This window comes from Pocillopora damicornis, chromosome 12 (genome assembly GCF_964200805.1).
Source record: "Pocillopora damicornis chromosome 12, jaPocDami1.2, whole genome shotgun sequence".
NCBI classification, from domain to species: Eukaryota; Metazoa; Cnidaria; class Anthozoa; order Scleractinia; family Pocilloporidae; genus Pocillopora; species Pocillopora damicornis.
In genome coordinates this window covers 9,263,578-9,288,262 of record NC_142681.1, presented here as the reverse complement: position 1 = coordinate 9,288,262, position 24,685 = coordinate 9,263,578, and the positions used below count along the sequence as shown (strand labels likewise).

At 40.0% G+C, this 24,685-nt stretch overlaps 2 protein-coding genes, 2 long non-coding RNA genes and 1 pseudogene across 6 annotated transcripts; 4 read left to right on the top strand and 1 right to left on the bottom strand.

The window, feature by feature from the left end:
- The first annotated feature begins 1,111 nt into the window (after nt 1-1,111).
- Nucleotides 1,112-2,965, top strand: LOC149036385 (uncharacterized; annotated as a pseudogene).
- A 152-nt stretch (nt 2,966-3,117) lies between these two features.
- On the top strand, nt 3,118-6,756 carry LOC149036384 (uncharacterized). The gene has a single exon (XM_089189960.1). It carries the CDS (start codon nt 3,118-3,120, stop codon nt 6,754-6,756), a length of 3,639 nt encoding a protein of 1,212 aa, XP_089046086.1.
- A 3,656-nt stretch (nt 6,757-10,412) lies between these two features.
- On the top strand, nt 10,413-14,062 carry LOC113675140 (uncharacterized). 3 transcript variants are annotated; one of them, XM_089189119.1, is made up of 7 exons: nt 10,500-10,639; nt 10,872-10,980; nt 11,466-11,713; nt 12,310-12,437; nt 12,833-12,948; nt 13,305-13,416; nt 13,708-14,062. In XM_089189119.1, the coding sequence occupies exons 3-7, from the start codon at nt 11,486-11,488 to the stop codon at nt 13,718-13,720; spliced, it is 597 nt and encodes a 198-aa protein (XP_089045245.1). In that variant the 5' UTR covers nt 10,500-10,639; nt 10,872-10,980; nt 11,466-11,485; the 3' UTR covers nt 13,721-14,062. The 3 variants fall into 3 exon arrangements, with proteins under 3 accessions (XP_027047475.2, XP_027047476.2, XP_089045245.1); XM_027191674.2 differs by lacking the exon at nt 10,872-10,980 and having other exon boundaries at nt 10,413-10,639; XM_027191675.2 differs by lacking the exon at nt 10,872-10,980 and having other exon boundaries at nt 10,413-10,639; nt 13,305-13,420.
- A 2,628-nt stretch (nt 14,063-16,690) lies between these two features.
- LOC113675200 (uncharacterized) lies at nt 16,691-20,344 on the top strand. The gene is made up of 2 exons (XR_003446578.2): nt 16,691-17,041; nt 19,518-20,344. It is a non-coding gene; the product is annotated as an uncharacterized LOC113675200 (long non-coding RNA).
- A 1,085-nt stretch (nt 20,345-21,429) lies between these two features.
- Nucleotides 21,430-23,393, bottom strand: LOC113675198 (uncharacterized). The gene is made up of 2 exons (XR_003446577.2): nt 23,266-23,393; nt 21,430-23,191 (listed from the first exon to the last, which is right to left on the bottom strand). It is a non-coding gene; the product is annotated as an uncharacterized LOC113675198 (long non-coding RNA).
- Between the last annotated feature and the right edge of the window lie 1,292 nt (nt 23,394-24,685).

The following is a 24,685-nucleotide window of genomic DNA, read 5'->3' as shown; positions in this document are numbered from 1 at the left end:
AAGTTGGTAAAAGAGCTGATGATGATATAATTCTTTTTACTCTCCATAAACCCCAAATTTGTGGGTATACCAGATGGTTTCCTGTTCCAACCTGTGTATGTGTGAATATGTGTATATATAGAAATGCATGTGCATATATATATATATGTATGAGCACTCTGGCATGGCTTAGATGATCCCACATATGTGAGATCACTTGAGGTGGCTATATAGTCTTTCCTCCATCCTAGCATCAGCACTGCACTGATGAGGCCCAGAAGGCCGAAACAGTACTGTCTGCAGTTAGTTATATGTATATATATATATATATATGTATATATAAATATATATATAGAGAGAGAGAGAGCGAGAGAGAGAGAGAGAGAGAGAGAGTTAAAAAAATGCGAGGATGGACAACTTCTGTCGTAAAAAAGATAAAAAATTTAATGAAAACGTTTCGGTCAGAGACTTTCTTCAGTTATTTACAACTTTTGAATAAAAAAGAGCTTTAAATAAGATCGAGGTGCTAGTGATCACGTAATTACAGGTGACAACTAATGAATAAGATACAAAATCACGTGAAAGAGCAGAAAGTGGTGTTAATAAAAAGATGACAAAAAACAAAATCAACAAAGCAAAAAACATCGAAAAAAACAAGCCACAAAGAAAATAATGGACAAAATACGAGAGATAAAAACTAAAAAACTAAACTTGCTAAAACGAATAGCGCAACTGAAGAGGCAATGCGGCAAGCATTAGAAAAGGATAGACCCACTCTTACCTACAACTGTAAACCGTACCAAAATCCCAAAACAAGGCCTTTGGAGCCTGAAAGGGTAAATTAGCAACAAAATCCCTGGAGGGGCCCTTTAATAATATTAATCATAATAAGAACCCTTAGGAACCTGGTTAAGTTATGCACTCATACATATTGCGATCTTCATTTACATCGCAGCAAACCTATGTCGGACAAATCTTTGAAGAAATTGATCCACCAACCAGGACTGTTGAAAACTGGACCGAGAGTGTCACGTGGATTTTTGTATGTTCCTTACCCCCCACGAATTGAACTTTGAACTCTTGATGAAAACTCAAAAAAGGAAAATGAAAAGGAATGCGTGAAAGCTGTCTTGTATATTGTTATTCTGGAATACAGTCTATATTCGAAGTTGTCCTGTTGTATACGTTTTATACATTTGGTGCCGAGACCCGGGAATCGAAAACCGGGATTCTACCGCTCTGAAGAACGTCTTGAATGAAATTGTTGTGAATGCGAGCTGGAAGCACGTGGGTGACATGTCGCAGTTGGGGAAGAAGAAATTGAAGAATCTGAGGAAATTTCGCGACGGTCATCGAAGGTTTGTCGAGAAAACTATCGAAGATGCTAAAGGGTTAATCGCTGAAGGTAATCTCGTCGAAGTGAAAAGGCTGAAATTTCTTCGAACCGCTCTTGAAACAAAGTATTCGGAACTTCAGTCGCTCGACCGCGAAATTGTGGATCTGGTGGATGACGCTAAAGTTATTGATACCGAAGTCTGTGAGAGCTGTGAGCTAATGAGCTCCATTCAGGAGTGTATTGTAGAGTTAGAATCTGTTTTGGAAGCTCAAGAAAGTAAGGGAATGAGCCAGAAATCCCCTTCCGTGGTGCAACCTGTTTCTCCCGAAAGCGCGGGAACTTCTCAAGGTCACGTTTCGAAAGCCTTCACTCATGCAAAGTTACCCAAGCTTGAGCTGAAGAAATTCCACGGAAATCCCATGCATTGGTATCCTTTCTGGGAATCTTTTGAGTCTGCGGTTCACAAGAACCCAAATCTGTCTTCCGTGGATAAATTCAACTATCTGAAATCACTTCTCACTGGCACTGCACAAAGTTCGGTCGCTGGTCTGGCCCTGACGAGTGCTAACTACGAAAAGGCGGTTGATCTATTGAAACAAAGATTCGGAAATCGGCAGATGGTGATTTCTAGCCACATCGAAGTGCTCACCAAACTCCCCAAGGTGGAATCTATTGGAGAAGTTAAGAAACTCCGAAGCTTGTGCGACACAGTGGAATCTCATGTTCGTGGATTAGAAGGTAAGGAAATCTCTTCCGAGATGTATGGTTGTTTCTTAACACCAATAGTTATGCAGAAATTACCGGAGGAATTTCGAATCGCTATCACTCGCAATCTGGAATCGGAGGCATGGAATCTGAAAGATATTTTGGTTGAATTTCACAAGGAACTGCAACTGAGAGAACAATGTCTTGTCAACAACAAAGAGTTCAGATCCTCAAATCAGAGAGGTGAGTTGCCACTTTCTACATCAGCTTTGTACACTGACAGTTCTAAGGATAAGCAGTCTTCTCGTGTTTGGTGTTCATTTTGCAATCAAAACCATCAGAGTTCTAAGTGTAATGTTGTCACAAGTACTGAATCTAGAAAGGAAGTTCTTAAAAAGAAAAGCAAGTGTTTCCTTTGTCTCAAGCAAGGGCATTTGGCACGTAACTGTCAAGCTCATATGAAATGTCTTAAAATGTCAAAGAGCTCACCATGTAGCAATTTGTGGTGATTCTCAATCAACCCTGGGTGGGCAAGATCAAGATAATGTGGCCAGTGTATCTACCAGTATGTATGTGGATCAGTCTAGAGGGTCTGTGTTGTTGCAGACGGCAACCGCTGAAGTTATGCGTCCAGATAATGACACTTCTTCCCTAAGTGTTCGCCTGGTATTTGACTCATGCAGTCAGAGATCTTACATAACTAAGAACCTTAAAGACAGACTGAATTTACCAGTGATTGGTAGAGAATCACTTCTGATTAAAACTTTTGGTGAGTCTGATGCCAGACTACGAACATGCGAAATTGTTCAAGTGGGTATCAAAACCATGTGTGATGCAATTGTCTACATACAAGCCTATGTGGTACCAGTCATATGTGGCCCCCTGACCCAACAACCCACAGAGCTCTTCAGTCTAGCTGTGAACATCTGCACGGCCTCTCTTTAGCCGACAGGTGTGGTAGAGGAGATCTGCCTATCAGTATTCTCATTGGTGCTGATCATTATTGGTCATTGGTCGAAGGAACCATAGTGAGAGGTGCACCGTGGGAACCTGTTGCTCTTGCCACCAAACTAGGATATGTCCTCTCTGGCCCCACCATGATTATGTCTCACAATGACAATGGTAACACAGTGAATCTTACTGCAACACATGTTCTGAAAGTGGAAGCGAGTGTTGTCAATCGGGATGAAATTGCCTTTGAACTTGGAAAATTCTGGGACTATGAATCACTTGGGATTCAAAATGACAGTTTGTCTCTGTATGACAAATTTGTTAGCAAAGTTGAATTTACGGAGGGAAGATATCAAGTACAGCTACCCTTCAAGGAAGACCATGAGCTGCTTCCAGATAATTTTGCATTGTGCAAGTCAAGGCTAGTTTCACTGCTGAAGCGTCTGAATTTGAAGCCTGAGGTGTTAAAGCACTATGATGACGTCATCCGAGATCAGGAAAAACAGGGACTCGTGGAACCAGTGGAGCAAGGTACTAATAATGGTGTGGGCAAGGTACATTACCTTCCTCATCATGAAGTGATCCGTGTCGACAAGGACACTACTAAACTGCGTATTGTTTATGACGCCAGTGCTCGATCAGGAAGGAACACACCAAGCCTTAATGACTGTCTGTATGCTGGTCCCCCACTGTCTCCTTTCATTTATGACGTCCTCCTGAGGTTCCGGGCTCACAAGGTAGCCCTCATAGGAGACATCGAGAAAGCCTTCTTAAATGTTTCAGTTCACCCAAGAGATCGTGACTATCTTCGTTTCCTGTGGATTGACGATATCACAAGCAGTCGCCCGAAACTCCAAGTGTATCGATTTGCAAGAGTTGCATTTGGTGTCTCCTCAAGTCCCTTCTTATTAAACGCAACAATTCGTCATCATTTATCTTCTGCTGACATTCCCAGAGAGTTTGCTGAGAGAATTCTGAAAAGTTTGTACGTGGATGACTTTGTTAGTGGAGATGATTCCGATAATTCAGTTCTCGAGATGTATGAGAATCTGAAGTCGTCTTTCAAGAATGACGGCTTCAATATGCGAAAGTGGGTCTCCAACTCCAAAGTCCTGCAGGAAAGAATTGAACAATCTGAAAGTCGGCCTCATCAAGTTTCAAGCAGTTTTGGTAAGGAACACCCGATTCAAGAGGAAGATGAAACCTACTCAAGTTCTCTGTTTGAGACAGTGAAGAACTCCACCACATCAAAACTCAAAGTACTTGGAGTTGGTTGGGATAGGGAGAACGATTTGTTGCTCTTGGATCTGACCTCTTCACTAGAAACTGACAATACTTGTCTGGTTACGAAGAGAGCTATTCTTGGTACAACAAGCAAGCTGTATGACCCCTTGGGACTACTGAGTCCAGTCATCATTCCACTGAAGATCATCTTTCAATCTATTTGCAAGACAGGGGTTGGTTGGGATGACCCTGTGGATTCATTTATCCATGAACAGTGGTTAAAGCTTGTTCAAGATGCTAAGCAGGTGGGAGTGGTACAACTGAAGAGACACTACTTCCATGGTTGGTCAAAAGCAGATTTGCAAAGTGTTCAACTCCATGGTTTTGGGGATGCAAGTGAGAAGGCCTATGGAGCAGTTGTGTATTTACGCGTTGAAACAGCCACTGGAACTGTCTTCACCCAGCTTGTGTCATCAAAAACCAGAGTTGCCCCGATGAATGGAGAAACCATACCTCGACTGGAGTTAGTAGGCGCTCTCATTCTGGCCCGATTAGTCAATACGGTGTTGACAGCATTTGACGGAACATTGAAAGTTGATTCTGTACATTGCTGGTTAGATTCTCAAATTGCTCTGTGGTGGATTTGGGGTGTAAGTAGAGAATTCAAGCAATTCATTCAAAACAGAGTGGTTGAGATCCGTCGACTTACAAAGCCAGCTCAGTGGAATTATTGCCCCACGGAATCCAATCCAGCTGACATCTGTTCGCGTGGGTCAATGACCTCGAAATTGATCACCAATCAGTTGTGGTGGAGTGGCCCTGAGTTTCTTAGGGGTGAGAAGGAGCAGTGGCCAAGTCTTAAAATGAACTCTGTTGAAGTCACAAGTAATGATTCAGATCCTCGCCCAGAACTGAAGAAGGGAAGCTGTAACAACAGCAAGAAGCAGCATGACAGTTCAGTTCTTGTGAACATTGCCTCTGGAGAGGCGACTTCAGAAAATCGGCTAAATCTTGATTGCATCATTCCCTTGGAAAAGTTCAGTAGTCTTCAAAGACTGATGCGAGTCACCGCATATGTTTTGCGATTTGTCTCTAATGTCAAGCAAAGTAAAAAGAAGAAGGAATTGATTGATGGAGAAGTAACGCAAGAAGAGATGGATCAAGCAAGAGAACTTTGGATCAAGGAGGTGGAGAGATCCGTCTACAATGACAAGAACTTAGACCAGGTCAGGGTCTCGTTATCACTGTTTACGGATGACAAGGGAATCTTAAGGTGTGGTGGTCGTCTTAAAAATGCCCCGATTCCATATGATGCTCGTTTTCCGATATTCCTTTCGAGATGTTCACGATTCACCTACCTGGTTATCAATGACTGTCACTTCAAGGTTCTTCACAATGGTGTGAGGGATACACTCACAGAACTAAGATCAAGATTCTGGGTGACGAAAGGAAGGCAAACTGTGAAAACTGCGATCGGAAACTGTTCTGTTTGTAAGAAGTTACAGGGGAGAAGCTATGCAGTTCCTCCTCCCCCTCCTCTTCCTGAATTTCGGTTGAGTGATGAGTTTGCATTTACACGTGTTGGAGTGGACTTCGCAGGGCCCATATATGTCAAGGATGTATTTGCAAAGAAGGGAGATATGAATAAGGTCTACATAGCTTTGTTCACGTGCGCCGCAACCCGAGCTGTTCATCTTGAACTTGTTCCAAATCTAAGTGCAGATAGTTTTATCAGAGCCCTTGCTCGCTTTAAAGGAAGAAGAGGAATTCCCGTCTTGATTGTCAGTGACAATGGGAAAACTTTTAAGGATTCAAGAGTGCAGGCCCAGTGTCAGCGTGATGGCACACAGTGGAAGTTCAACGTTGAAGCAGCCCCTTGGTGGGGTGGATTTTTTGAACGGCTGGTAAAATCGGTCAAGTTGAGTTTGAAGAAGTGTATACGAAATGCTCGGTTAAACTATGATGAGCTATCTACTGTCCTTGTGGGAGTCGAAGCGGCCTTGAACTCACGACCCTTGACATATGTCTTCGATGAAATGGAGGAACCATTAACACCTTCACACCTGATTGTGGGCCGCAGAATTTTGTCAGTACCATTAAAGAGCTCGTCGGATGAAGTTGGCCAAACCGAGGAAACACCAACAAGAAGAGCAAAATTCTTACAGCGAATTCTGGATCACTTCTGGAACCGATGGCGGTCAGAATATCTCACACAACTTAGAGAATACCATCGCTATTCTAAGAGAGCAAACTCTCTCCGTAAAGTGCAAGTGGGAGATATTGTGTGTCTACATGACAATAAGATCCCGAGACAGCTGTGGCGCCTTGGAAAGATCGAACGATTACTCCCAGGACGAGATGGTCGAGTTCGAAGTGCAGTAGTAAGAGTTAAGTCTGGTAATTCACCAACTGCAGAATGGAGACGCCCATTGCAGAGGCTCTATCCTTTGGAAGTGAAGTTGGACACTGAAGCTGCCAATCCTGTGCCCCAAGCGGCAAATGTTCCTGTTAGAGTAGTGAGGGACGAGGATGTCCCAGTTGTTGTCGTGAATTCTGATTAAGATAGATTTATTAAGTTGACTCTGTCATGTTATGATTTGTATTCGTAAGATTAATTGAACTTTGAACTCTGAACTTTGATTGATGATATCAATCAACGCGGGGGTGTGTTGAAAACTGGACCGAGAGTGTCACGTGGATTTTTGTATGTTTCTTACCCCCCACGAATTGAACTTTGAACTCTTGATGAAAACTCTAAAAAGGAAAATGAAAAGGAATGCGTGAAAGCTGTCTTGTATATTGTTATTCTGGAATACAGTCTTTATTCGAAGTTGTCCTGTTGTATACGTTTTATACAAGGACCATCCCTTACGAATTGTGACCCGTAGGATTCAATTCTTTGATTAGCTGTGGATCTGCCAATATTAAAACATTTGGGGCCAGCATTTTTACCACCTAGCTGTTTCACGGTGTCCAGGTAGAACTTGGCAATCACTTCTGAATTCTTATTTGTGGAGCCTACCTCCAGCCAGAGAAGCCTTCGGGAGAAACCATCAGCACAGCCACGCACGCTGAACCCAAATGGCTTTAATTAATCGTGGCCATCAATATGCCAAATAAAATTTGCCTCTTTTGTATGATATGCACGACGACGTAACCTTTTCTTTCACCAGGTTTCTACACCGTCGGGATCTAGTTCCTTCAAAAGAGTCGCTGCTCTTGCTCTTTTGACTATAATTCAGTCCCCTCTTTCTTATCCTTGCCCACATCTTGCGGTATCCCACAAAACAACCACTTTTACCAAGTTCCCTCTCAATGGCACTTCTCAGTTCATCATCAGAGATGTTAGTTTTTCTTAATAATCCTATAGAGGCAAGCCTTCTCTTCAGAGTTGATAAACTAATGCTCACCCCATGGAGCTTCAGAAATTCAAGTATTTCCAGATTATTGTAGTCTTGTCTGAAATATTGTGATATGAGCTCGAGCTCCAGATAATCTTCAGCGGATCCGTCATTTACTCTTATACATGGCGTATATATTGGCAAAGGCATCTCTTCACTTCGTGAATCAGGTAAGAAAAACTGGTAGTGTTAAAATTCCCGCTAAAAGCCTTCACAGCACGTGAGCATGCGTATAGCGGTTGCGTCTCAATATAGAGAGCTGGTAACTAAATTAAAAATTAAAACTGGACTGTGTAAAAATAAAACTGGACTGTAAAAAAGTAAAACTGGACTGTGAAAAAAATAAAACTGGACTGTGGAAAAAATACAACTGGACTGTGAAAAAATAAAACTGGACTGTGAGCCTTCTGAGCCATCGTATAACATACTTTTTTATTGCAGTTTTTCATTTTTATATCGTAGTTTCTTAACAGGTGAAGAGCTTCTAGGTTGATACACTGTAAATAAACCATTATTAAGAAACTACTATATAAAAATGAAAAACTGCAATAAAAAAAGTATGAATCTACAATATAAAAAGCAATGACATCGAACTATAAAAAGATATTGTATAAAAATGTAACAGAGATTGGTAATAGTAATACAATCGTATAAGCTTCTAGGTGGATACACTGTCGATAACTCATTATTATTCATTTGGGTGGTGGACCTCGCAGGTGCATTCCAGAGTCCGTGCGCTGCTTTTCAGGTAACTAAAACAAACTTTAAATCTATGAAAATGTTATCAAATGGAAAATGCGATGAAATTGTAATCTATAGTGATTTGTCCTCTTCTGAGGAGAAGGAAGCCGATAAATTAAAGATTAAACGAGACTTCTGGTAAGTTGAAGTTTGATGGTAATTCGAACATCCCATGATAAAATTCCATTTCGTCATCATTCAGTGCAAGGGATCCCATGAGAAGTTTAGACGCTATCGACATTGCTGATCTTAGCTGTATGCAGGACGGGTGTCATATATGAACTTCGTAATGCGCCTTGATCACCATAGAATCTCAGTGGCTCAGTGGTAGACCATTGGAGCGCGGAATCCAAAGATCTGAGGTTCGATTTCACATGGGGACTCAGAATTTTTCTTTGTTTCTCTTCCAACCCCCCCTCCCCTCCCCCCGTGACAAGACGAGAAAACCTCTTTCTCTATTTCTTTACTGAGCTCAAAACTTATCATCTCTCTTATTCTATTTGCAAAACTGTAATTACACCACGAAAAGGTCGAGTGCGTTCCTTTTAACCTGAACAACATGCTGTTATGGGTAATTGTTGTTGCCTACATCCAGACTGCCGAGTCATGCTGACTTGCATACCATCGAACTTTCCAGAAAGTTGCATCAAGTCACGCATTTATTAGTATTATCACTAAAATAGTTCTTACATAAGCTTCTGGAATGTTCCAGAACACTTTGCGAATATATATAAAGACTCACTTACGTAGTAGTAAGAGTTGTTGTCGGAGCTACGACTGTTTTGAAAGCTATACCGAGAGAGAGTTACTGCGGAAGACCGCTTATTTCAAGGAGTTTTGGAGACAGCAGTGAGATTGTGTCAGTGGTGAGCTGGGATATAGACTGTGGTGGGCTTAATTAAGTTTATTAACGATCAGTATTGTACTGCTTTTAGGAGTCGCTCCTTGTTAAGAACATTACTCACTGTTTAATAAAGTAGTTGAGTTTGCGATTGTAGTGTTTTTCGGTCGGTTAGATTATACCGTAACAACTCACAGAGACTGGGTTCCTCAAGATATAATTAAGGTTCACCAGGAGAAACCCTAATTAACTGCCTCTGGTGCTTTGTCTTTAAGAAACTTGCACAAGGTGCTGCTTAAAGATTACTTTGTAAATTTGTCCAACTTATCTCTTCACCAACTCTCAAACCTTCCCATGGTTATCTGCCACAATAGGACTCACCAAGGATATTCCTTGGATAAGGCCATCTAAACCCAAAAAAGCCTGTCCACTACTCGTTGCGAACACACCAGGGTATCTACCCTCTATTTTCCACTTGTTTTAGGGCATTTATTTGGATTTTTGACCACCTTTTTAATTGGCTGACAATCTCTTAGCCATTTGCCAGGTATAACTCCGAGTCATTTAGAACAAAAATCAAGGACTGCTCATGATTTGTGAACAAGGAATAATTTAAGAAATGTTACACCAAGGATATACCAGAAGTATCAAGCTACCACTAATTGATCTCTCTGTTATGATAGGTAGGTAAGACGAGAGCCTCACTGTGGACTTTATCGAGGAAGTCTAAAGAAAATAATATGCATAGGAAAAAAGCATTAATTCAATGTCGGACAAAAACGTCACAGCTGTATTTGGACTCACGTCCTACAAAGCGAGCAGAAGCTCAGTGTTATGTCATTATCGTGATCCATTATCCCAAACGTCATAGGTGAAGGAAAATATAAGTAAATCGCACAGTGGCAAAAACCATATGATAACTCTCGTATCTTTCTTTTTTCTAAGCGGCCACGTGGAATGTTTCGATTCAGTTTTACTATCGTGCATACAGAATTACTCTTAGAAATGGAGCTTTTTTTATTAGTCTTATTATTCCGTCATGCCCGAAGTGCTTACACCATGATTCCTTTTTTCAATAAATCGCGATGAATGCCTCTTACCGTAATTTAAATCTTTCTATGGATTTGTTTAATGAATAGCCTCCTGTCCTACATTTAAGTGAGTCCTCATTCTTAGGCACGTTTTGATTGGTGAATGACAACAGCTTCTTCAAACATGGTCCATTACAAATGCAATTTTAGTCGTTTGTTTTTCTTCGCTTTAGCATAACTTCACGGCTATTTCCACTAGTGTTTAGCGGCCCAAAATCTTGAGGGTGCGGCGTTACTTGGTGCGCCGACATTCCCCCGTTAACTATGAGCCTCTTGAATACAACTTCAATCAGACCCCGTGGATCCGAACCCTTAAAACTTTATGTGGTATTCGGATTCCTTGTTACTGTGTTCGCTTCTAATTCCAAAGGTAAGTACGTTTACGAATATATAATCTTCAAAAAATTAAACATCGAAATTAACTAATAATTGGATGGATTTTTCTGAAGTGAAAACTCGTCACATAAAGGTCAGGCAACAGTGAGTTAGCATCATTGGATCCTCCAAGTCGTAATAGAAATAATACTTTATTCATACCAAGCCTTTAAAGTTTTAAACTGAGCTGTTTTCTTAAACACGATTTAAATGGCTTTTCCTCCTAGAAGCTGCTAAATCGATGCTTGTCGACTTCAAATATACAAGTTAGTGAATAATTGAATCCGGCTGGGAAAAATTTCAGTTTTCAGTTCTCCGTTTCTGATTTACATTCAGGTAAACCCGGTTGAACTAAATACGCTTTGCCGCTATGATTGTATTAGTTCACAGAAGTTCAAAGGTTACTCATTTTGGCTGAGTAAGCTTACATTCATACTTGCTGTCACGTTAAACCAGTTTCAGAAACTGGAGACCAATCAGTATCGACACAGAGCATTACAGAATTTAATGTTGGTACATGTTGGTAATCAAGTGAGACTATCAAGGCCCACTCGCAATCAATTTTCTTTGCTTTTGATGCGCAGGAGAATGAAATGAAGACCCCAAAAACTTAGTACTTGATGAGTGGTTCTCCACCTCAGTTACTCATTTCTCTAAGGGTGATATGTATGTCTGATCTCCCGTTTTTCTGCCCGTTTGCTGGATAGCGTATTGATATTGCTGGTAGAGGTTCCATATTAAGCCCTAATTAAAAGCATGGTATTCAAGAAAAGTTACCAAAATAATTCGTTATTCTTGATTACTTCTTGCTCACCACAAAGACGACGATGTCGACCCTCCGATGTTGCCATTCCCTCTTCCCAGACGTACTCCAGGGTTCGTTTTCAATGGTGGAAAATCTAACGCTGCGATTCACTTATCAGCATTTCTTGATCTCACTTGTGCTGACTCGAAGCGAGTTTGGCCTATGATTAAGAAACTTGCCAACAAGTATGGACCAACGAAGATTCGTCTGACAGTTCATTTCTTCGCCCTCGCGTACTTTGACAACGCCTTCAGGGCTTTAAAGGTAACATTAGCCAGCGTCGAGGTCTTCCATATTTTGCCTTTACGTCCAAAGGCTTCGGAAATTTGTTTGCAAACGCCCTCTTCAAGGGTACGCTATTTGAAATTTCGAGATGATCACATAGAAACCTTGCGACAGTCACTAGATTTCTGAGCAGCGCTTCCAATTGGCTACATACACTTCAATTTCACAAGTCAACTTCGTTGGCCTTTCAACCGTTACTATAGCTTCTCCTACCCCTACCCCTACCCCTGTATTAAGTATTAGGGATTCTTTGGCATCTTTTTTCTTCCTTATTCCCCTTTAGTACCGTGAGTCCTTTTATAGAGCCTAATATTTGCAACCATCAGTTTGTATTAACTCCAAAGAGGCGTGGTCATAATGGGAAAGGGAGGGGCTGGAAGGAATGAGAGAAAAAATTGAACTTTAAACGCGTCTTTAAAGTAATTCCCGGTTTTACACAAGACAGTTCATTGAGCATAACACTGAGTGCTATGTCGAAATTTGTCGGTTAGGTCGCCATTTTTCAGGCTTCAAGTCAAGTAGGTCTTGCTTCAACTTTGACATGGCATGCACCCTGTTTACACTTTATTTCACAGAGTGTGTTCACAGTGGCAGCCTACAATTCGTCTTTACTGTTCCCATGGGTGGATGATGTTTTCAAAAACCAAGATCAGCTCAAGAATTCGGCGAGGACCTCGACAATGAGCCCAGAGGATATTGTACAGTAAGAGATCAGTCAAGCAAGTGTATTTCCACGAGTTTGTTTTCGGCTTTTAAGAGCATTCGGTGTCCATTCCCCTTGGTAAAAACAAAATGTCTCTTAGGATGCAGGAGTGAAAGAAGAAGTCCACCAATGATGATGTTGACTAGCGTCTTGCTAAAGAATACAAGAGGGCCCTTCTCATTGACAAAGAGAAAGTCGTCCGCACTTTATGACCCCAACTCTCTTCCCCCCCCCCCCCCTCCCCCTTCCGCTCCTGTTGAAATTGTAATTGACTAAACGGTATCAATAACTGTCTGGTTTTGATAACTCGATTATGTTTTGTGCCTCACAACATATATGTTCATTGTATCCTTCTATCAGTTTAAGATGAAAACTTGTGTTATTCAAATTGCCAGAGTTATCACGCAGATGGCAAAAAGAGCTGGCATTCTCTCAAGGGTGATGAGTAACGGACTAAGAAGTCATGACATCGAGTACGAGGCACGCATGGCTTGGAAATTCGCTTGCTCTAGTAAGCTAATTAGGTGAAGAGCCCCCTTAAGGGGTAGTAAAACATCAGGTGCGGTTATAAGAAAAACTTTACCTGTGATAGATGACCCTTTTAACATACGAAACTGCATTAAGTGAGCATGACGAACATTTCCCGAGATAACTTTGCTGCGATTAATACATATACACATCTGCAGCCGAGTTTGACTCTTTACCCTTCGGCGCGCGATTTCGTCGTCGATTTTATTGTGTATGGTCGCAAGCAAATACAGCAGGGGGAAAAAACAAAGAGCAATAGTGCTCAGCTATCTATTGCTGGGAATTTACAGTTCACAAGATCAGGCATCATGGGTAAGTTTCTACGTGTATTTTCCACAGAGGCAGTGATGGGAACACCTACGTTCTTTTTAAATGACGTATTTATTGGAGGTGATGCCTCATCAAACTGGGGTGAAAAACAATGGAATGGGATGATTGACAAAATTTTGACGTAAGTAAGTACGTCCATTGATACCTAGTCACTCTCTTCTAACCCAAAGACCCAAGAATTTATCAAAAGTATCAAATCGGGTACTTATGTCAATTTCTGCACGGTTACATGAGGGAGAGAATTGAGGAATAGCTAACGATTTTTCATTAAGCGTGTATGCAAATCCTCAATATTTTAAACCCATCAAGCACCACACTGAACATGTAATCAATCTTTTATGTCTCATCAAACTTCCATTGAACTATTAATTGTTTAATCGTTTCATGGAAATAACTTTTTGTTTTTTCATAGTGGACTGAATTGAAGTTGACATCTTGGCACGTCGACAGCTGCCATAATGAACTTAAAGTCTGCGATCGTTTGAATGTCAAGTGTGGTTCTTCGTTGGCTGAGTTAAGAGGGAACAGATCTGGTTTGCTGGGGCATAAATATCAGTGACTTGTTGCAAATTCCCTTCCTTGCAATGCTTGACATCCCAACATTGTTTCACGATTGATTAGTCTTGAACCAGTGGTATTTTCGACTTTGTTTGTTTGTATTCACCATTAGCGAACTGTTTTCGAGTCCGTTGTCAGTTTCGTTATGCAAGTTACATTGTAATGCATTATAAGCTCTCATAGAAGTTAATTAAAATGCCACCTTTCCTTTATTTTTCTTTCCTTTCATCTGACCCTGGGCTGTAACAACTCGTTTTGTTTTGAGGGGCTCCTAAGAAAATATAAACAAACGGAACTTTTGATAGACCTTGAAAATTATATACGGTTATGATAATCATTATAGAGAAGTGCTTCAGATGGCAGAGCTGAAAACCCTAAGGGATCGGAGGGAAGACCTTTGCCTAAAATTCTTTAACAACATCGTCTCCAATCCCTTGGATTGTTTGTACCACTTACTGCCTTTCGACAACCGAGATCAACTTAGGGAGTTACGACGACGCAGACCATTTAGAGTTTCCTTTAAAACAAATCGGTTCAGAGATACTTTCATTCCAGCAAGCGCAAGACATTTTAATTGACATCTATTACAATTGTATATGGGCCCATATGTAAATTAGTTCCCTTTTAGGTTTGATTTTATTGTATAGTTCTATTATATAATTTGTACACCTTTGTAATTCAGCTTCCAGCTGCTATTAAGGTATTATTAATAAACGTCTATCTATCTATCTATCTAGACCCACATTTCGACCAGCACGACTAGTTTTCTTCAGGGCCGGCGCTGTAATGGATACAAATTTTCATACCTAGCCTGACAAATTCCTTATATCTCATACAAGTACTTGAACGAGCACCAATGTAAAATGTTGTTTTGAGAGAATAGGCCACGCAAAGCTGCTTTTTTGGTACAGCCTGTAAACGGTGTTCCACTTCTCTTTGGGTGGTTGGCCCCAAGATCTTAGTAAGCACGCACTAGCCTCGTCGCAGCGTAAACGTTCCGCCGTCAGCCTAAGTACACCGCTGAACCACGATGAGGCACCTCAAAAGAGCTGGGGACCATCAACCCTTTAACCCTTATATCAGTATGCATATTCTCCATACTGTTCTCTATACATTTCCCATTTCCTAAGGTACTGACAAGGAGGATTTGTTTTACAATCAAGAGGTGATAATTTTCTTTATTCTCGTGACCTTCGTGTTTGATTCAGGGGTGATATTGTAAGGAGAAATTAGATAATTGTTTCTCCTAGGGGGTTAAAGGGCTAAGTTGTTAGACGCTCCAACTTCCTCACGCAGAGCTTGGCCAGTTCTCTGGTCAGTAAATCGTTTGTTGAGGGAGCCTCCAGTTCCCTTTTAACAAGGTTCCAGGGAGAGTGTAATGATTTAAAAGAACTAAAAAACTCTTTAACACTGAAAAAAGAGGCTGGCGAAGCCACTCACAAAAGTAATTTCGGAACAGATTGAACTTGTTAGTTACAAGACAAATCTTGATAATTTTATTCACTGGACCATCATTTTTTGTCGACAAAATCCCATTTCAGGTCTCTGAGGCGGATTTCAGGCCGGCCGGGGGGACCGGAAGTGCCTTTAAAGCGCTAAGGTCTAGAGGTCCTCAGAGAGACATAGTCCCGTACACCCACAATCACTAGAACCCAATTATCCCATACTTCCCTTTTTCTCAGATTTTTACTATAACTTCCATGGTGATATTAGTGTTTCATAAATACACAGTTCGTTGATAATTGGAAAGCAGGTCTTTCTGTTTCCGTAATTCTTTTCTAATTTGGTGCTTATATTCAATAGCAGTCCCGACCCGCCTTTTCAAATGCAAATCTCGACAGCAGCCATTTTAAAACTGTATTGATGAAGACACATCACTCGCATGTTTGCAACTTAAGTACAGCCGACAAGAGAAACGCGGTTTACTTTTAAGAGCCACACGAGTTTGTATTCGTAGAGGAACCTTTTCAATGGAGTGTAAAGAGGTACAGTTCTTTTGACCTTGGTGTAACCTAGTGCAACAACTTGAAGATGACCAACGGGAGGTTGTGTTGAACATGCCGGGCATCATGAGGAAAACATTTTTCTTTAAAATGTACACCTCTTTCGCACATAGAACAATGCGATCACTAAGAAAATCACGATCGGTTTGAGTTCGTTCTATAGATTTGAATATAATCTATTCCAGCGCCGCCTTCTCCTAATTTCAATTACGATCATTTTTACATCAACTCAGCGCAAAAATTGTTGTCTCTGCGCTGCTGTTAACTGTCTCTTAATTTTCGGCAAGAAACTAGACAGAACTTATCGAGAAACTAAACTCACTCAATGTCATATTCGCCTTTAACTGCAATTATAAGAAAAATCTTTTTCTGCCCAAACTTAACGCATTTCACACGTACAAAAGATGTGGTTAAATTGAAAAGGAGACGAACCTCGCACCCATTTCAACCAACGTGGTCCACCATAAAAATTGCAGAGATAAAAATAAGCAGGAATGATTGAAATGAAAGTAAAAAAGACAATTGAGGCGGGTTTAACGATACGGTCACGTTAATTAAAATATAACCAAGGAATTAATTCCTAGTTAAATTAATAACATAAATATCATTACTATTTCGCGGACAGTGAGCCCCACTAAAACTTGACTGTGGAAAAACACGCATCACTACTTTATTTTTATTTGGTTCAAGCATCAGCCATAGTGATCGGTTCGTGAATTCAGTTTTCTTCGAGCCTCTAAGTAAAGACACGCCGTTTAGTTGTGTTGCAACGTACCAACAGGTCATGGCTTGGTGTCACTATTGTATTTAATTGCGATGCAGCACATTGGCGGCAAACATTTGTTTTGATGCTCTGCTCAGTGTGTTGTGCTCGCTTCACACCTGTCTCCTCCGCTTATGTTGCGCAACTTCGTATTCACATTTTCCTGATACTTAAACTTAAGGCACGTTCAGTCAGTATCACTTTCCTCAGTACTTGAAAATTTGAGATTATGCACAAAACTGACCGTTTAAGTTTCCACCTTCCAGCTTTATCACGTTAAATCGTAAAAGCGAACTCTACAATGTTAGTTATTTTTACCCACGTTTTGAGTATGAAATGCGCGATTGAAACGGGAAGTGGATAGACATCACGGCTCCTTCTATTCAACTGCCTAAATACGTGAATGACAATTTGGATTGAAGGTAACTAAGTGAAGAGAGAGTATAGATATGGGAATGTATTTTCTTTTCTTGAGATGTCAACAGACCATAGATACTTCATCAAATGATTGTCACTCTCTGAAAGGTTATCAGTAATTTGTAATCCTTAGAAAATTTCTGAAGTCCCCATCTTTCTATATACTACATCAATCACCTATGATTCTAACTCTGTATTTCAATATTTCGTATGTTACCCTTTGCATAATTATCAACATTTCTAAGACATATCAAAGTCACCCTAGTTTCACGAACTACACAGAATTGGCCCTGGATGATTATCGTCTACTTAAAATTTTTCATTCAAAATTTTTTTCTCTTTTCTCGTAACGAGCAGTTTAAGTGCATAGCGCCATGTGGAATTTCTAAAAATTTACTTCGTAATACATTCAAGACCAGTCAAGAGAGAAGACTGTCATTTACATATACAACCACAAACGCTATTCGAAGCTGCGAAATGGTGTTTCGCAACACGTGACGTTTCTAAGCATACTTCTCTGGCGCGATATTTCTCCGGCGCGAGTGGCCTTGCGGCTTTCAATTTAGAAATCATCCATTTACATAGCAAGTAACGGAGTTAGTTTTTTATATCTCATTCTTACTATTTTTCATTTTTCCTTGCAACAATCACTTAAACCTTTTACAACTCGAGAGTATTTCATCAAGTTAACAAAGCAGTCGTCATAGTAGAGTCACAAAAAGACAAAATTTTTCGTGGTTATTCATTAACGACTCCTCCCTTATAATTTTTAATTAGAGAAAGAAACAATCGATTTCAAAAAGAGCCTTTTATTAGCTTTGTTGAGCCACGAGGAAAACATCACGCTATTGTCTGTGTCCCTTGTCTAACTTCACGCACACTTGGTAAGAATCATTGCGCAAGACTGACTAGATAGCCCGTCAAGTGGTTTCTCATTTTAGTGCGTGACAGCTTTTGGCTCAGTCCTTAGTTTACCGAAAACTTATAAAAGTTCAAGTTAACCCTGAAAAAAAAGAAGAAAAAAAAAGAAAAATTTTTCACAACAACAACACGTTTCTTGTTTAATCCCAAATATGCAAGCGCCATATTATCGAAGGCACCAGTTACTTCAAGCCTTGGTGGTACTGTCACCTTCAGTCGAAGCTCTGGAGGCTGTCTTATTATGAAGATGAAGGCAGTCAAGTTAAAACTGTTGGGGCACAGACCACGAACCCTGCAGAGTGATAAGTAGCTTTTGCAAGCGTCTCCCCGGCAGGAGAACGTCACGGTAATTGTCGGGATCTTCGGAAGTCACCAAAAATTACACAGCAGCACCATTCAAATAATAATAATTATAAAAGTGATAATAATAAAAAAAGGAATTCTCGGACAGAAACGCTAAGTTATAGTTTTATTGACAGTACATGTCTAACCATCTTAAAACTAAAAAGTTAAAATAACAGTGAGACTCAGTCAGACTCTTTCAAGGCCAATTGGAAAACATGTGGGCCTCCAAACTAAACAAGGACACATGTTTTATTGGCACTAATTGTTTGCCAGAAAGCTTTTCCAAAGTCTACCGTGGACTCAGGCGAACCAGTGCCAGCTTCAAAAGATTTTTTTAATTGGAGTATTAACTTTTTTCTATAATTCAGTGTTTGTGCAAACAGTTGGAGACTACAGCTGGAAAGAAATTCTCCAGTTAGCAATAGAACTGGTTTAATAGTAGTCCATCGCTCTGACGAAGGGCCACCGCTCGAAACGTCAGCTTTTAAACTCTTTACGGGGGGGAGCCAGTTTACGTTATCAACTCAGTTGATAAAACTTAATTACCCTGTTATACTCTCCCACCGACGCAACATCACAGTTTCTTTAGAAACTGACCCCCTTTATTCACTTGGTTTAATAGTAGGCTGCCGGTTATTAGATGAGTACAATCACTCGACTGTTTCATAAAATAACTGGAGTTAATTTGAATTGTGACCAGATTTTGCTAAATAATATGGCCCCTACATCTTCTCCTGCAGGAAAAATCTAGTCAACAGCGGTCACGTTTGACTTGAATGCAAAAATTTGATAAATCGTTCACAGCGAAATTTTCGAATGAACTTCTCAATTACCATTAATAACATTTATTTAACAAAACAGATGAGTTTTGCAGTGATGTATTGTATTTAAACACTCCGTAAAATGGAACTGTTTTTACACCATTGAACAATCCATTTCTCTCTTCTCTTTGGTTTCATTATTTTTAGTGGAGTTTGTTACAAACTTGCTTGGCAAAACAAGACACTACACTCATCACAACAAGAATGAATCCATTCACTACAATGCAACTAAAAAATAGTTTCATTTCACCTACACTTTTAACCTCAGCTGCTTAAAAATTGATAACAATGAAAAAAGATTTATTAGACATTACGTGTTTTATAACCTCATCGCAATCAAGAACAGTTACTTCCTCTGTAAGTAAATTAATAAAACTTTATTCCTCATTTTCAGTTAAGTGATCAGTTCTACTTGATGAAAGACTCGTCATCATATATTGCCCTGAAAGGCAAGACTCTTTAACGAGGAGTAAAAAAGCAAAAGGAGTGGAACAGAGTCGAAAGGTAGAGACCAAGAAATCTGTACGACCAGAGACATTGAACTAAAAATCAAGAGAGATAAAAACCAACTAGAGAGACAAGGATCAGAACAAGACATGAACATCAAGTAAATCCCACGCTGGAGTCTGAGGATTGGGGGCAAACAACAAACCACTTAAAGGAGTATCATTCAATATTGGACCTTAGTTCTCGATTTTTCCTAGCAAAACTTAAACGATGGTTTTTTAAGACCATTCGGAAACAGGATTTTTTGTCAAACTCCAGGGTATATGGATTGCACACCTGTCCATCATTTAACGAACTTAATTGCTTTTAGTAAAAGCAATTGCACATAACTAAGAAACACTGATTCAGTTGCAATATATTGGCTTTGAGAAACAATGTTGTTCACTAATGTGTAGCAAATATATTTCCTTCAAATCCTGATGCATTTTTCAAATAAACAAAGGCCCTCCAAAAGCCCGGAAGACAATCCTGATTAAACCAATTTTACTAACCAACTGAAAATCGAAGTCCTCAGATTTCGTTTGTTTATGTTTTTTGTAATATTCCTGACCGAAGATTTACAGCTTTTAAGGTACCAGTGCCGCCTCTATAATTACCACGTGGCGAAAGAGGCATCAAAGACACTATCGCATCAGCTGTTCTGATGGATCATTTTAATTTTAGTCTTGACTGGGACACTGCAATACTACAGAATTAAACAATATATAATTCTCGTTGCTTCTTCAGTCCAGTCTTTTACGGGGTTCATTTCAACATCTCTTAGTTATTTCCACACAGCTGTTTAGCTATGTACAGGAGGCGGGTCACCCGTGAAGCTTCGTGTCTTGTGGAATGCTGGCTCTTCACAACAGGGCTGTGATGAAATTTTTATATTGTTTTGGTGCCAGAATCTTTACGTTTATTGTTTTTTTTTTCTGAGATAAGAATCATTTCAGCCAACAGGCAGAATAAACTTACTACCTTGGTTGCATGAAACTGGGGGAAAAAACAGGAATTTTAAAAGAGAAAATGGCCTTAATGTCCAGCTAGACACTCTCCCTTTAAAGCCTTTCCTAGTAGCCTTACGACAGGTAAACTGTTGTTTCCGGAAGGTGTCCAAGCTGTCCTTACTTATTTGATTGTTTTTTTTAAATGTTTACTTGTGAGGCATTTTTGCTGCAGGGCAAATGTATATCATTTGTCATATTATTTCAAAGGAAAGTTGTTTGGCGCCTTTTGGTTAAATCAACCTTTCAAAATTTCGTCATATTATTTCAAAGGAAAGTTGTTTGGCACCTTTTGGTTAAATCAACCTTCCAAAATTTCAGTAATTATTCGCAACGTTTGCTCCAATAGTAATCACCTTGTTAGCCTTCAATATGTCCAGCGTTAGCCTCAAACATTCCTTGATATTCAGGTGCAATGTTTGGGAAACAATAACAGATCTTTTTTCCAATACTGCGTCAACCTAGGAACAGGTCACGCACACTTAAATTTAAGACTGTTTTCCTTTACACTCAACATAACGTCCTTCGGGCTTCTATGTCAAAGTTGTAACCTTCATATTTCAGACTCTCTCCATAGGAAATAATAGAATTTTCCGCTCGGTTGGTTAATTTCGCAATAAAATTTCAAAATCTTTCCGTAATATTTTCAGCTTATTTCCTAGCATTACCACCTTACCGTCGCTATTCGATGACTCACGTAATGTCATGTTGTTCTAAGACAGTGCAATGTGCCTTTTACAATAGCAAAATTCCGCGAATCATCACAAGAAGAGGTCGATTCATTCATTTTTACCCCAACTAATGCATGAAAAGTTTTGCAAATGGTTCAATCTTCTTAACCAGTTAATGTTTGTATTTAACAACATGTTGCAGTTTCTAGCATTACATTTTTCGAGACTTCTAAAAATTTTGTAAGAATAAACCTGAAATACCTCTTGAAACTACCTGAGCAAATTCTGGTTACAATAACAAACACGAACTTGCTATTTAATACTAGGGATCGTTTAAAGATGATAAACATTACATTTAATTCGCTGACCAGCGACAGAGCGTTCAGTTCGACTGAAAGCATCAGCCACAGCTTAAAAAACCAATTATCCACAAAGACCGTCTGAACTTTCGACAATAACTCTTCGTGTTTGTGATCGTTGTTTGTCCTCTTGAAGCAAGCTCTTCGGAGCTTTCTTACGCAAATGCGTTTCCAAGTTCAGATTTTTTCCCTTGAACTTGCCCGCTTGATGGGCACAAGTTTCAGTTACAGTTACAAGCTCTGTTTCGCGCTTTTCAAACCATGGCAGTTTGGCAGTGTGACCCCGTCTCTTCACATCAGGAGTGTTAACTTTGTTTGTAGACTCGAAGGCCTCTCTAACCGGGGAAGGAAGGTTTCTGGTTATAATTCAGTCCCTTCTGTGCTCAATCGCGGTAATGATAGCACATAAACGGACGCTAAAAGTGCTTTCAGACGTACAACCGAGCTCAGACTTAGTGTTCTGGATAAATAAGGCCATGATTTCTCCAATAATTTTAAAGAAACGAAGATTCAGTACATCATAGAGAAACAAGTCCCTGCAACATTATTCAAGTTCCGGCAAGCGATAATTTCTGCTAACCAATGTACACTGCCATATACATTTCAGAACAAAGACCAACAAACTCGATTCAAAAGTAACTGCAAACATACCAGCCAAGATCCACATAGACATTTACAAACACAATGTATCCCCAACCGGCCTTCTTTGAACAAAACACCGGTCTTAGCGTTAGATGATCTCCACGATAAAAGGTGAGATAAAACCCGTGTCGACCATGACGCCATCACATGACTGCTGTCTGCCTTATTCCATTAAACAAAGAGGTCTTATACACGAAGGGCTTGGTAAAGAGCATGGCTTCGTTCCCTCTAGACGACTGTCTAAGACTTCCAGTAAACAAGTCAATTTGGGTAGAGTTGACTCTTCATAACGGACGCGGCCCAGAAACAAAAAGACCCCGGCCTTTACCACTGAATTGGTCCCATCCTGGAGTTTGTTGCAACCGCCACGGAAATGTGAGAGATCCACCGCCTCTTGGCGTAACAATTCCAATTGCTGCAGCTCCGTACCTGACAATAAATAGAGGCATTTCTCCCCGATGCATCAACCATTCCTATGTGTCTATAATTTTTCTTTAAGTTCTTTTATAAAATAGTTAGACTTGTGATCTTTTAAAGTAAATCTGCGAGTGGCCGTCAGTGAAGATTAAAATGGGTGCCAATAGTTTTTATTGCAACAAAGATTGGGCTCTCATCATCCTAAAACTGGAAAGGCCATAGACTCCTTGCATTAGGAAATTACTGTCTAGGAGCAGCACTTTCCTTTAACGATTTTGCTTAATGCGGTTTCACATTGGGATTTTGTGCTCCAGCATCAGTTGTGTAATTTCTTGTTCGCTCTATCTTTCTTGGTAAAATCTGATCGATATATATCATTGATGTACAGTTCTTCAAAGAGAAAAGATGAACGAAGTCACAGGAATTCTTGCACAGAAGTTACTTTGCCAGCCAATCAAAGGTAACTTGAACTAAAGATGAAACAGCCTGTAAGTAGACTGTGAAGAGTATTGACGTTACTTTAAAATGGAGTACAAATGTGCTTGAGAAACTCACGTTACCTGAGCGTTTAATGTCGAAGCCATCTCTTCTTGTAGTTACAACCGCGCCGGCTTAGTTTAAAACAAGAGCTTTCTGGCAAGACCCGAGCTAAGGCCTGAGGGCAAATTTTACTGTTAATGCTTATTTTGATAAAAAAAAAAAGATAATAACACTAGGAACATTCACAGAAAAAAAGAGCAAAGTAGACATAATATTCCACCGAATAATTATGGTAACTAATGACTTCAGTGAGGCACCAACTACTCATAGACTGCTGCATATGAGGAATGGCTCAGAGATATCTTTTCCTTTTGTGTAAAAACATTCATCCTACAATTAATACTAATCTGAGAATGTATATTCTAACACTAGCACGTTTTGCTCGACAGAGCGAAAGGGTCTTAAGAAAACCGTCAGACATTCCATCAATTCTTAAGCGAGAGAATAATCAACATGCATCAGAAGTTGTTGGCTTCTGCTTTCATAATCCAAGCCTTTTCCTTTCCCGGAATGCTCAAATGGCAAAGACTGCCGATGAATTACAATATTATACAAACAAGAATATCTCTAGACATAATTTCACGCCTTCGAGGTGTTATCTATGAAGCTCTGTCGGTAAACCACAAGCTTGATAAATGAACATAATCTGTATTTGTTGCACTAAGAAATTCAACCCCGTTTCAGCCTGTTGTGAGTTTTCTTTGTGAGTCTCATGCTCAATTAATTCTTTCCCTCCCCGTTGCTTTAAGTTGGGTTAAAAATCCCAGAACTGAGGTGATATTAACAAGGGTCCTTAAAATTAGTTAAGTTGAGCTAAGTAGTAAGTATTTGCTCGAGGAAAGACATCTATTTAGTCGATACAAAAAGTCAACACTTCACGAGCGAGTCAATTCCCACACGGTCTTTCAATTATTTGTGAAGTGAGCTCGCCTCAATCGTATCCTCTTCGTCAATTCAGCGACCTCGTATGTGCACTCAGTAAGGAGTATATATAGAACCACGGGAAGACTTGAACGTGTGAAAAATTACACACAGGAAGTGGGCGTGATGGAGATAAGAGGGTCTAGGGGTGTGGGACACAAACAGCCACTGAGCTCTGCTTTTAATTCTATGTTTACGAAGTCAAGGAACAATCTCTTGGATTGTTCATTTTTCATTTATGGTGGTCTCATTTTCCTCAGCAAACCACGTTATTTGAATAGATAATGTTGTTATTGGGTTGTGTGACAATAAGACCCTTGTCACAAAAGGATAATAACGCCGCCATACTGTAGAGTGTATTTATGTTGATGCTACATGTTTTGTCCCGCAAAGTTACAGATCAAGTACGTTTTCTCTCTATTTCTAAATTCGTTTTCTCCACGAGAGTTACACCAAAACCTTCCCATACACTACAAGAAGCTAACCTGCAATACCTGTTTAATCAAGTTTTCGAAAGGC

Excerpts from the sequence above, each read along its gene's own strand:
- LOC113675140 (XM_027191674.2), top strand. The coding sequence starts at position 10,534 with ATGAGCCTCTTGAATACAACTTCAATCAGACCCCGTGGATCCGAACCC. Across the intron at positions 10,640-11,465 it reads GTTCGCTTCTAATTCCAAAG|ACGACGATGTCGACCCTCCG; the intron begins GTAAGTACGTTT and ends CTCACCACAAAG. Across the intron at positions 12,438-12,832 it reads AGCCCAGAGGATATTGTACA|AGTTATCACGCAGATGGCAA; the intron begins GTAAGAGATCAG and ends TCAAATTGCCAG.
- LOC149036384 (XM_089189960.1), top strand. The coding sequence starts at position 3,118 with ATGATTATGTCTCACAATGACAATGGTAACACAGTGAATCTTACTGCA.